This window comes from Aquarana catesbeiana, linkage group LG01 (genome assembly GCF_042186555.1).
Source record: "Aquarana catesbeiana isolate 2022-GZ linkage group LG01, ASM4218655v1, whole genome shotgun sequence".
NCBI lineage: Eukaryota > Metazoa > Chordata > Amphibia > Anura > Ranidae > Aquarana > Aquarana catesbeiana.
The window spans coordinates 729,408,709-729,422,298 of NC_133324.1; the positions used below are offsets into that span (position 1 = coordinate 729,408,709).

A 13,590-nucleotide genomic window follows, 5' to 3' on the forward strand; every position below is an offset into this window, starting at 1 on the left:
ATAAAAGTTTTAGCACTGGGAAACACTTTTTTTTTTTTAAGATAAAAAGTACATTTTATATGCAACTATATAGATCAGACCAAAATGAGGGACAAATGAGGAGGAAAGAGGGACAGAGGGACATTGCTCCAAATCAGGGACAGTCCCTCGAAATCATGGACAGTTGGGAGCTATGTTTAATGCATAAAATGCCTTTAAGACTTTAGAACCATTTTAAGAATACATACTTCAATATAATGTTGTTTTTTTTTTTAAAACCAGAGTTGAGTCACTTTAAGACGTGTAAGCATCAAACAGTAATGTGAGGAATGGCAGAGTAATATGTGTATCTTAATAAAGTTTAATATGTAGACTGTAGGAGGAGAATATCCCTTCTAACGCCCCCAGCATGTTCTCTCGACAGTCTGCAGTCATGTGACTAAAGACGTACAGACAACGTGTAGCTAGCAACCTGGAAGCTGAGAGAACCAGAACGAGGCTTGGAATATGGAAGCTGCCAGTGAAATCGAGGCTTGAATTGTGAAGGCTGCCAGTGAGATCGAGGCTTGGAACTCAAGAGCAGGAAGGGTTGTTCAGAGAGGTATGGAAGACATAGCTAAAAGATTTACACTTCGGTGGAGGGGGAGGGAAATACTGAGACGGTATTGTCACATTGCTGTAAAAAGAGGAGAGGGAATAGAAGTATAACACAGAGCACCCACATATAAAGAGAGACCAGTGAATCTGAACAGGTAATAGAAGACATCCAGGTCATTCAGGAACTACAGACTACCATAAAATAAATGACTGATAAAGAATCATAAGTAACAATTGTAAAGTGTATTTAAAACCAAAACGTTAGAACGTATGCTTAAGGTCGCCACCTCATCCCTTTAAACCTGAACACATATGAATTTCACAGGTTCTGAGGCTAATTTAATGCAGATCAGGTACCAAGTGAACCTGTGTAATTCATATGTGGTGGCAACTCTATGTATGCTCTATAATGGCGGCAGCGTCATCACCCCACCTCTCCACCCGGTTAAAATCACAAGACGCTTTGCATTCATTCAGGGGATGCAAAGGATTCTCTGATTGGTGCCTGTGCCGGGTAGCTGACCTCCTGCGGGCAGAATGCAGCAGGACAACTACTCAGCAAGTGGAGATCACTAGAGTAGTGGTGACTTTTTACAGTGATTTCCTACTTCCAGGGGCATCGGCCAGGTATGGTATATACTGGGATTGATAAACCGTAAATACTTGCCATCTCATCCCTTTAAACCCAAACACATATGAATTACACAGGTTCTGAGGCTAATTTAATGCAGGTAAGGCACTAAGTGAATTAAATTACCCCCTAATCATCCACAGAACCTGTAATTAATGTTTTCGGGTTTAAAGGGATGAGGTGGCAACCCTAGTATATACATTGGTCCAAGCTGGATCAATGTAACTATGTAAAAAGTTACAGTGGGAGGAATAGTGCCCCATCATTGGTATCAGTGGGAGGAATAGTGCCCCGTCATTGGTGTCGGTGGGGTGAATAGTGCCCCATGGTTGGTGTCGGTGGGGTGAGTAGTGCCCCATCGTCGGTGGGGGGGAATAGTGCCCCATGGTTGGTGTTGGTGGGGTGAATAGTGCCCCATGGTTGGTGTCGATGGGGTGAATTGTGCCCCATGGTTGGTGTCGGTGGGGTGAATTGTGCCCCATGGTTGGTGTCGGTGGGGTGAATAGTGCCCCATGGTTGGTGTCGGTGGGGTGAATAGTGCCCCATGGTTGGTGTCGGTGGGGTGAATAGTGCCCCATGGTTGGTGTCGGTGGGGTGAATAGTGCCCCATGGTTGGTGTCGGTGGGGTGAATTGTGCCCCATGGTTGGTGTCGGTGGGGTGAATTGTGCCCCATGGTTGGTGTCGGTGGGGTGAATAGTGCCCCATGGTTGGTGTCGGTGGGGTGAATAGTGCCCCATGGTTGGTGTCGGTGGGGTGAATAGTGCCCCATGGTTGGTGTCGGTGGGGTGAATAGTGCCCCACGGTTGGTGTCGGTGGGGTGAATAGTGCCCCATGGTTGGTGTCAGTGGGGTGAATAGTGCCCCATCGTCGGTGGAGGGAATAGTGCCTCATTGTTCGGGTCAGTGGCAGGAACTAACCACACTGCTGCTTACAGTAGGGGGAATGCTGCCCTAAGGGCCGGATATTGACAAGCAAAGGGCCGCAGTTTGTAAACCACTGTCCTAGATAGTTAAGTCTGGCTTGTTTTCCTTCACTGTAAAAGTAACTTGTGTTTGTTTGTTTTTTTAGAAAATACTTTGCAAAATGTTTGCCTATTGAAGGTTGAAGAAGACGCCAGTAAGCCTCCAGTTTAGCTATCATCAAACCCATTCCACTTTTCTTATTCTTCGAGATCTGATGTGGTGACAGTCTCTGTTGGAAACATGCAAACATTTCCTATTTTCCAGCTACGGAATGTAGCACGGACAGTTTCTACCAATTTTCATAGAAATTCTGCGCTGCTTCAAACATCCATACACAAGCACAGAAATTATTACTTTACAACAAGAAAGATGGACTCCAGGCCTAGTAACAGAAGGAACTTGTGTATCGCAGCGCTGACCCAGCACGAAACACAGACTCTAGCAAAAAAAGAAGAGCGACTGCTAAATAGAATTTATGAGGGATTGGTGGAAGGGCATCGAGCTTGCTTGGCAGAAGCCATAACACTGATAGAATCTACACATATGAGAAAAAGGCAAATTGCTCAAGTACTGCTGCAGAAGGTACTAAGTCATCACCGAGAAAAGGAGCACCTAAATAACGGAAAACCTCTAGCGTTTAGAATAGGTCAGTGTTGTATTCCATGCTTCCAGTGTCTAATGTGTTAATGTCAGCTTCTTGTTTTCATTTGAAGGATAGCTTGATTTTTAACTTTACTAGCAAAAGGGGTACACACAATCTGAAGAGCAAAATGTTTAGATCCCTGATCCCTAAATTTTGTGCAACCCTTAAGTCCAGCAGTCAATAGTGGGAGCACTCATTTAAAAGACACTGTAATAACGGGGATTTCTAGCATTCTTATACAACTTGTCCCTTGTCTCTGACTCTGTCCTGCAGCATGTCTCCAGCCACATCAGTCGAATACCTGCAGTCTCTGACCATCTACTGAAGCATGTATGCAGTCTCTGACTATCTCCTATGTCTATGCCTGCAGGCTCTTTTTCCTGTAATATGTTTGCAGTCTCTGTCAATTTACTATAGCTTGCCTGTTTTCTGTGTCTCTCTCCTGTTGTATGCCTGCAGTCTACTACAGTTTACTGTATAGTCCCTGGCCGTGCCCGGTAGCATGTCTGCAGTCCCTGGCCGTGCCCTGTAGCATGTCTGCAGTCCCTGCAGTCTCTGACCATTTCCCACAGGATGTCTGCATTCTCTGACCATCTCATATGGCATGCCTGCAGATTTGAATATGTGTTTCCTCTATTTTACATTTTTACTATGAGGACCTCAGAGAACATGGGTCTGTGAGCATTAACCATCACCAGCCATGAGCTATGCCAGTAGGTCTGGACCTGCTAAATGTAAGTTGTGCGTGACATCCAAGTCCATAATTTTACCTAACAGCATGAATGAAAATACTTTAAAGAAAAGGAATGCTCATTTAAAGTATTTCTACTTTGTCCAAGTTGTAATATGACCATATGCAAGACCTATATGAAGATCTTGAAGATTCCATCTACATGGTGTGTACCTCAGCTATTTCGAGGGTTATCTCCACCAAACTAGATTTTTTTTTTTTTCAAGCAGGGATGGATAACGGAGTAGCCATATGCACCTTATGTGGTCTCCACAGTATATTAAAAATTTGGGATATTTTGTTTGTTTAGCAAAAAATAAAAAACCCAGTGGTGACTAAATACCACCAAAAGAAAGCTCTGTCTCATAAAATGCTAAAAATGTCATTTGGGTAAGTTTTGCATGACCGCGCAATTGTCATTCAGTGTGCAACAGCAACAAAAGCTGAAAATTGGCCGGGGCAGTAAGGGGGTGCAAGTGCCCTGTATCGAAGTGGTTAAGCCGAGTAAATAGATACCAAACACGTCATACTTTAAAAATGCACATGCCTGTGGAATGGCGACAAACGAAAGGTACATTAAATTATCCACAGGCAACATTTTTAAAACCCCCTACAGGTTGGGTGAACAGATATACCTTGAACACACCTAAATTGAGGGGGGCCTGAGTGTTCCAGATCTGAGTAAATATTTCCACACGTCGCAGTGAGCTCAGCTGATCCGCTTCCATACACGACACTCCAGACTGCATTGGACGTCCTTGGAGTCGTCCCTATACCCCAATAAGAAGATAAGAAACTTAATGTGGATGCGGGCAAAGGATAGACCAGTTATGCTATGTCCAACTCTATCATTTTCATTAAACCTATGGCACAGATTACTGTCCATGCATGGATTTATTCCCTACACACCCCATTGGCTCTGCTATTTGGTAATCCTTCGTTCACCCCCAAAATTTTGCTTGGTGGACCAACAAAGGTTTGCTGTGAATAGCAGATTTCTGTGACCATAGAGGTGTTTTGTTTTGACAAACACTGGCCACATATCTAAAATATACAGTATTTTGTCCTCTGCTTCTGAAAAGTTTTATTTTACATGCATAAATGGGCGCATGATCTGGGGGAGAGCTTGGAAGTTGAGGATTAGAGTAAGTTGGCACCATGTGCATCCAAATCCTATAATAATACCTCGTTGATCGAAGCGAACTACAAGATCTTCCTGTGGTGGTACATGATGCTGACGAGAGTAGCAACCTATGTCCCGGAGGCTTCCCAACAGTGCTTCAGAGGGTGCGGAATAGATGGCTCTATGTTCCACGTGTGGTGGACTTGCCCAAAAGTGAGGGGGTTCTGGATTTGAACTTACAACTTCATACACTTGCTCACTCAAGTGAACCCCATTAAATCGCCTCTGCAGGCACTGTTGGGGCACCCGGAGGGGAGGAGGCTCATAGCCTTTATAGTTGTTGCAGCTAGATAGCCAGGTCTTGGAAAACCCCTACAGTTCCATTTCACCTGCCAAAGTCCAAGCTATCCCGGATAAAGGTAAATGAATGCCTATTGGCGATTTTGAACAACAAAATAGTTTTGTTAGACGGGACTGTTTTGAAGTACTTTTCTTTTGTGATGCGGTGCACTGCTTTCTTTCTTGTCTTGTCTTTCTTCCCTAGACATGGTCTATTTCCTTTTCTTCTTTTCGTTTTCCCCACTTTTTTTTTTCCGCTTCTTTATTATTAATAATAATAATAATAATAATAATAATAATATCTTTATTTTTATGTTTGCCTCTGGACAAACCCTCGGGCCCCTTGAGGTCCCTGTGACTACCGGAGAGTTGTTAGATGGTTGCAACAAGCAGGTGGGGGGGGGGGGGCGTGTTGGTTTCCCTTCTATATAATATCCTACATCCGTGGATTACCGAGGGAAAGACGGGTTACTCTTGCCTTAAAGTGTATTATTAGAGTGTCTTCTCCCACAAATTAATGGCGAGATGTGACAGAATGGAATATTGTGTTATTATCTCCCTGCTTGACGCCTTTTTCATTTGTTATACTGTTTTCTTTTTTGATTTTTATGTTATTTCAAAATTCTGAAAACATAGATGACGATATTCCAGGTTTATCGACGAAATTGTACTTTTTCTGTGATTCATAAGAATTGTACCCTGGGTTATAATCGGCGACAGTTATTTGATTCAACGCCAAATGTTGGATGTGTATACTTTAAAAAAATTCGGAATAAAAATTTTTGGAAACTAAAAGCCCCTACAGGTTACCAAATAAAAGTTACACAGGATGTCGGGTGCTGGAATTCATGCACCCACTGTGACGTTCACAGCAATACCACACATGCAGTTCAATCACTGTTTACATATGTGTTTGGAAACTACGTGTGCATTTGCCAAGGGGTACAGGGGTGCTTTTACATTATTTGAATGTATATTTTATTTGAATTTATTGATTTGTTTATCAACTTTATTGCTATCTCAATGGATGAACAACAATCCTTGTGATAGCATGGGTCATGATAGTTATGGAGAGATCTTGAGTGTATTAATCCCCAGTTCTCTCTTCTGCCCTCAAAAGTAGCCGATCAAACTGAGACTGGTTGATCAGCTGTAAATAAGAAAAGTGCAGGCATGGCGCTATTCCCTTATTAGTGATATTAGGAAGTACAGATGAATACAAGTATTATTCGCAACTCCAAAAAAATATATATAATCGTGCTAGAGGCTATGTGATTCTGTTGGTAATTACCTCTAATGGGTAAAGGTACCTAATAGTAAAGTGATGGGTGCCTATGTGCTACACCCTCTGCCCTGTGCAGAGTGATAGTAGAAAAAGTAGAAAACTTGTGTTGTGTGTTGCACCCTCTGCAGCAGTGCTAGGAGCTTGTGATTGCTGCAAAGTCCCGCTTGAAATAGCCTTTAATGCCCCGTACACACGGTCGGATTTTCAGACGGAAAATGTGTGATAGGATTTTGTTGTCGGAAATTCCGACCGTGTGTAGGCTCCATCACACATTTTCCATCGGATTTTCCGACACAAAGTTTGAGAGCAGGATATAAAATTTTCCGACAACAAAATCCGTTGTCGGAAATTCCGATCGTGTGTACACAAATCCGATGGACAAAGTGCCACGCATGCTCAGAATAAATAAAGAGATGAAAGCTATTGGCCACTGCTCCGTTTATAGTCGCGACGTACGTGTTTTACGTCACCACGTTTAGAACGATCGGATTTTCCGACAACTTTGTGTGACCGTGTGCATGCAAGACAAGTTTGAGCCAACATCCGTCGGAAAAAATCCTAGGATTATGTTGTCGGAATGTCCGAACAAAGTCCGACCGTGTATACGGGGCATAACAGTGGGTAAACATACCTTTTTAATAAAGTAATAAGTGCCTAGGTGTTGCACCCTCTGCCCTGTGCAGAGTGAAAAAAGAAAGAAATATAAAAATAAAATATAAAAAGGTGTGTGTTACACCCTCTGCCCCGTGCAGAGTAATGTTGAAAAGAATGTGCTCAAAAATGTATATACTGCTAACCCCAGTTAGCCCTTAAACATAAAGAAATTTGAAAATGGTGCGTGCTTCTGTGTTACACCCTCAGCAATGTGCTAGGTGTCAAAAAAAGTGAATAATGTGGTTCTAAGTTTGGTAGTGGGTGTGGATCTTCTGTTCCCATACACTACTTGATATTGCTTATGTGTACAAGTAGCATATGTGTTTGACCCTCTGTTGCTACTTCTTACTAAATAATCAGAACATTTTAAAATTAAACAAACATAAACATTACATGTCAGTCTATATTGTCCAATGATGAATCAATAAAGTGACTTTGTGCTTGCAGTGCCCAGTGCTTTATCAAAATGATACTCTTTTTATATCTTTTTCAGTGACTGTAATGCCGGTGCTCTTATCTGTGCTGGTAATATAGCTGCACTCACCAGAATGCCTCACCCCCCTCAGGGGTACTGCACAATCACAGTATAAGCCACTGTGTAGCTCTCTGGTGCCGGCTGATCAAACTGTGGATAGCAAATGACGTTCCACCAGGTGTTCACATATAAGAGAAGGGCGTGCCCATAGCGTAATACCGCTTTTAAAATATTTATTTATAATAATGGTGTAAAAATATTTATTTATAATAATGGTGTAAGAACATACTCACAATGGCATTTAAAATCGAATCGTTTGAAACGGAGCAGGCACCGGATAAACAAACTTTTTATCAAATTTTTTTAACAAACTTTTCTAATTTACATTCCTATACTCTATCCAGGTGGAAGTATTATGTAGAGGCAGCAATTCCCTCCTTCTGATTACTAATATACCTTTTGTCTTCTATTTTCTGTGGCGCAGTATCACATGCTATTTTTCATTGGTTGATCGGCTGCTTTACAAGCCAGCTTGTAAACAAACAAGCCGGAAGTGAAAAAATCCTTGTCTCTTCCAGTTTATGACATCAGAGGGGGAGGAACAATGGAAGTTCCTCTCACTCTGTCTAGTGCACCCAATGTGATTGGTCACATTGGTCCCGGGCTCGCCCGTCTCATCAGGACCCCCTTCCGCCGCCTGTAAAAGTGATTGAGCGGTTGTATAGCCATTCTGATCAATCTTACAAGAAAGAATAAGAATAAAGAAAAAATCTTTCTCTAATTCCTCCTAAAGTGCAATGTGCAAATAATTAGGTTATCTTAACCTATAATATACTTTGTGTACATGGAATGAATCAAGAAATAATCAAAAGTGAAAAAACACCTATTAATCAATACTCTGCATAAAAATAAATAAACAAATGAAAAAAGACGTGCACTATTTGCAATACTCTACACAAAGTGTAACATGCAATATTTTAAATACATTCATATGAGTGACAAGTGATACTTAAATAAAGCAGTGTAATCCCTAATAGTGAAAAATCATCCAAAAAAGCTTCATATGACAGTGTCCAAAAAAAAGTTCCAAAAAGGAGATTCTGTGCATAAAGTGTTCAAAAAAAGATAAGTAAATATCTGATTAGTCCACCGTGCTGAATCCAAGTGTCATAAACATGCCGTGATGTGCCTCAGTGACCCCCAAAGTGGTTGCGCTCACCTTAGAGCGCGTGACACAGTGTTCAGCTGCGTCAAATCACGCTATGGAGCCACCCCCGGGCTCTGTGTAGCTAGTAAAAAACGACCTCCAATCAGGCTCTCTATGGCTTCATAGGCATCATACCAGAAAATAAAAAGACTATATAGTGTAATACCGCCAAACAATTTTTATTAAAAAATATATACCCAATCCCCACAATGGGGTACTCACATTTTACAGGTGCTTCTGTGCACCATACAATATAGATCTAAAATCGCCGATCGGCGTGCTGCTGGGTATTGGATTCTCACAACCCAGCTCTGTGCTGTCCGCTCCGTCCTGGCCCCTCCCCTACGCGTCTTCGACACAGGGAGTCACGTGTCTTCATCAGGGGGATATGATTGGACGGATGCTCTATAGCTTAAATACACTAACGGCGGCCATTTTTCCTGAGATCGCGGACTGATCTGTATTAGGCTACACTCCTCTATTCATTATACACAGCGAGTTAACCATAACCCAGAACGCTGTATCGCCACAGCCATTGTGAATCTATTATTCCCTTGGAGAAGAAAAGATTTTGTATATACCCACATCCAGGACGGAACTCGGAAGAGAAACCAAATACCGCACCGCACCCCTATAGCTGACATTATGTAATTAGATCACATATATATAATGCATAATGACAGTATATTACCCACATAAATTCCTATGTTTTAAAACATCATTAAAAACTATTATTAAAAAATGTTTAAAATCTATCATTTATTCCTATTCTCCTATATGTTGCCCCACTAAAAATCATAGTAATACATGATAGGAGCAATAAACTAAAAAAATACTTGCTACATTATGACCATAAATTCTACATATATAAATGTCTTCCATCACACCAAGCGTCTCCCCTACTAGTTAAAACGAATGGTATATATAGATATATATACAGATACACATCTACACATCCATGCCCCTAAATATATATATTTTAGGAGAAAAACATAGATATACAGACAAAATATGTCCAAAAAGTGTATATAAAAAATATATATATATATATATATATATATATATATATATATATATATATATATATATATAAAACCTACAAATTTCAATCCAATGTGTATGCCCTATGTATACCCCCAAAAGGGGGAGTTCTTAAACTGTAAATTCAACGTTGTTACTTCAAAAGGGGATTGAATATCCCCAATGTATGTATCCCATTGGATACAATCTACATAACTACACAAGAAGAATAGAATAGACAGGTCTATATAATATATAGTTTCCCCCAAAAACATTAAATAAAAATAATAATATGGGGTAGATCTAGGACATAAAGTGGCAAATATAATGACCCCCGACCTAAAAGAATCAGTGAAAAAATATGTGGTTTAAAAATTACTCAGAAAACATGTAAGATCGAACTCTTTATTTAATCCACCAGGTGACAAAGAGCCGAGCTGGTATATCCACCAGGATTCGCGCTTGCTGATGTCCCTGACATAATTAGAGCCTCTCCATTTACGTTTCGGAGCTTCTAATCCCCAAAACTTCATACCCTGTGTGCTTTGGTTGTGCATATTTTTAAAATGTATAGAGAGGTGATGCTTATCAGATCCTTTACGTATGTTCCTCACGTGTTCCTCCATACGATCTTTTAAGACCCTGATAGTGCGACCCACGTAGATAAAATTACAGGGACATTGGATCGAATACACCACCCCAATAGTTTCACAAGATACAAAATCTTCTATAATGTGTGTCTGATCTCTATGGGGGTTATAGAACTCTTTGACCCTCTTGATGTTAGATGGGACCCTTACACAACTATAACATCTCCCACAGCCAAAAAAGCCTTTTAGGTTCCAAAACATTTTTGGCTTTGGTGGGGGCGGTTCCACTATGTTGTGCACTAGTCTATCACGTAAACAAGGTGCTCTCTTATAAATGATCCTAGGTTTCTCAGATAATACATCTCTCAAATGACTATCTTGCTTCAGTACATTCCAGTATTTTTTTAAAATTCTCTCTACCTCCCTACTTTGTAAACAATAATCCAGAACTATACACGTACCATCGTATTCTTCATTACCCACAGTTGCACTCTTATCCTTCAATAAATCATCCCTCTTCAGATTCCTCACCAAACTTTTTCTTTTTCTAAAAACTCTTCCTGGTATCCTTTATCTAAAAACATTTTTTTCAATTTGTCCGACTGGGACTCAAAATCATCCTCCCGTGTGCAGTTTCTCCGCATTCTCATAAATTGACCTCTGGGGATGTTATTAAGCCATGGTTTGTGGTGGCAGCTGGTAGTGGGAATGTAGGAGTTACGATCTGTAGCTTTAAAAAAGGACCTAGTAATAATGCCGTTTGTAGCAAGGATCTCTAAATCGAGGAAATGTATTCGGTCCCTATTAACCTCCCAAGTCAGTGAGATATTCCGATCGTTATCATTCATGGATTCCAACAATAACATCAATGATTCAATACTCCCCTTCCACATGATTAAAAGATCGTCTATGAACCTCTTGTATAATATATCTCCATACTGTTCAATCCGCACCGACTCTTCCTCCCACTTGGCCATATAGAGGTTCGCTACGCTAGGGGCGAACTTAGCGCCCATAGCGACACCCCTTATTTGCAGGAAAAACGTATTGTTGTACCAGAAGAAATTATTATGCAAACAAAAATCTAAGCATTTCAAAATAAATCTTTGGAAACTAAAAGCCCCTACAGGTTACCAAATAAAAGTTACACAGGATGTCGGGTGCTGGAATTCATGCACCCACTGTGACGTTCACAGCAATACCACACATGCAGTTCAATCACTGTTTACATATGTGTTTGGAAACTACGTGTGCATTTGCCAAGGGGTACAGGGGTGCTTTTACATTATTTGAATGTATATTTTATTTGAATTTATTGATTTGTTTATCAACTTTATTGCTATCTCAATGGATGAACAACAATCCTTGTGATAGCATGGGTCATGATAGTTATGGAGAGATCTTGAGTGTATTAATCCCCAGTTCTCTCTTCTGCCCTCAAAAGTAGCCGATCAAACTGAGACTGGTTGATCAGCTGTAAATAAGAAAAGTGCAGGCATGGCGCTATTCCCTTATTAGTGATATTAGGAAGTACAGATGAATACAAGTATTATTCGCAACTCCAAAAAAATATATATAATCGTGCTAGAGGCTATGTGATTCTGTTGGTAATTACCTCTAATGGGTAAAGGTACCTAATAGTAAAGTGATGGGTGCCTATGTGCTACACCCTCTGCCCTGTGCAGAGTGATAGTAGAAAAAGTAGAAAACTTGTGTTGTGTGTTGCACCCTCTGCAGCAGTGCTAGGAGCTTGTGATTGCTGCAAAGTCCCGCTTGAAATAGCCTTTAATGCCCCGTACACACGGTCGGATTTTCAGACGGAAAATGTGTGATAGGATTTTGTTGTCGGAAATTCCGACCGTGTGTAGGCTCCATCACACATTTTCCATCGGATTTTCCGACACAAAGTTTGAGAGCAGGATATAAAATTTTCCGACAACAAAATCCGTTGTCGGAAATTCCGATCGTGTGTACACAAATCCGATGGACAAAGTGCCACGCATGCTCAGAATAAATAAAGAGATGAAAGCTATTGGCCACTGCTCCGTTTATAGTCGCGACGTACGTGTTTTACGTCACCACGTTTAGAACGATCGGATTTTCCGACAACTTTGTGTGACCGTGTGCATGCAAGACAAGTTTGAGCCAACATCCGTCGGAAAAAATCCTAGGATTATGTTGTCGGAATGTCCGAACAAAGTCCGACCGTGTATACGGGGCATAACAGTGGGTAAACATACCTTTTTAATAAAGTAATAAGTGCCTAGGTGTTGCACCCTCTGCCCTGTGCAGAGTGAAAAAAGAAAGAAATATAAAAATAAAATATAAAAAGGTGTGTGTTACACCCTCTGCCCCGTGCAGAGTAATGTTGAAAAGAATGTGCTCAAAAATGTATATACTGCTAACCCCAGTTAGCCCTTAAACATAAAGAAATTTGAAAATGGTGCGTGCTTCTGTGTTACACCCTCAGCAATGTGCTAGGTGTCAAAAAAAGTGAATAATGTGGTTCTAAGTTTGGTAGTGGGTGTGGATCTTCTGTTCCCATACACTACTTGATATTGCTTATGTGTACAAGTAGCATATGTGTTTGACCCTCTGTTGCTACTTCTTACTAAATAATCAGAACATTTTAAAATTAAACAAACATAAACATTACATGTCAGTCTATATTGTCCAATGATGAATCAATAAAGTGACTTTGTGCTTGCAGTGCCCAGTGCTTTATCAAAATGATACTCTTTTTATATCTTTTTCAGTGACTGTAATGCCGGTGCTCTTATCTGTGCTGGTAATATAGCTGCACTCACCAGAATGCCTCACCCCCCTCAGGGGTACTGCACAATCACAGTATAAGCCACTGTGTAGCTCTCTGGTGCCGGCTGATCAAACTGTGGATAGCAAATGACGTTCCACCAGGTGTTCACATATAAGAGAAGGGCGTGCCCATAGCGTAATACCGCTTTTAAAATATTTATTTATAATAATGGTGTAAAAATATTTATTTATAATAATGGTGTAAGAACATACTCACAATGGCATTTAAAATCGAATCGTTTGAAACGGAGCAGGCACCGGATAAACAAACTTTTTATCAAATTTTTTTAACAAACTTTTCTAATTTACATTCCTATACTCTATCCAGGTGGAAGTATTATGTAGAGGCAGCAATTCCCTCCTTCTGATTACTAATATACCTTTTGTCTTCTATTTTCTGTGGCGCAGTATCACATGCTATTTTTCATTGGTTGATCGGCTGCTTTACAAGCCAGCTTGTAAACAAACAAGCCGGAAGTGAAAAAATCCTTGTCTCTTCCAGTTTATGACATCAGAGGGGGAGGAACAATGGAAGTTCCT

General features: G+C 40.7%; 1 protein-coding gene across 2 annotated transcripts in view; it reads left to right on the top strand.

The window, feature by feature from the left end:
- The first annotated feature begins 404 nt into the window (after positions 1-404).
- Positions 405-13,590, top strand: part of MMAA (metabolism of cobalamin associated A) — a 61,714-nt gene continuing 48,528 nt past the window's right edge. The window contains exons 1-2 of one of the 2 annotated variants that reach the window (XM_073604564.1): positions 405-580; positions 2,277-2,816. In XM_073604564.1, the coding sequence (XP_073460665.1) occupies positions 2,411-2,816 (406 nt within the window). In that variant the 5' untranslated portion in view covers positions 405-580; positions 2,277-2,410. The other variant, XM_073604574.1, reaches the window with a different exon arrangement.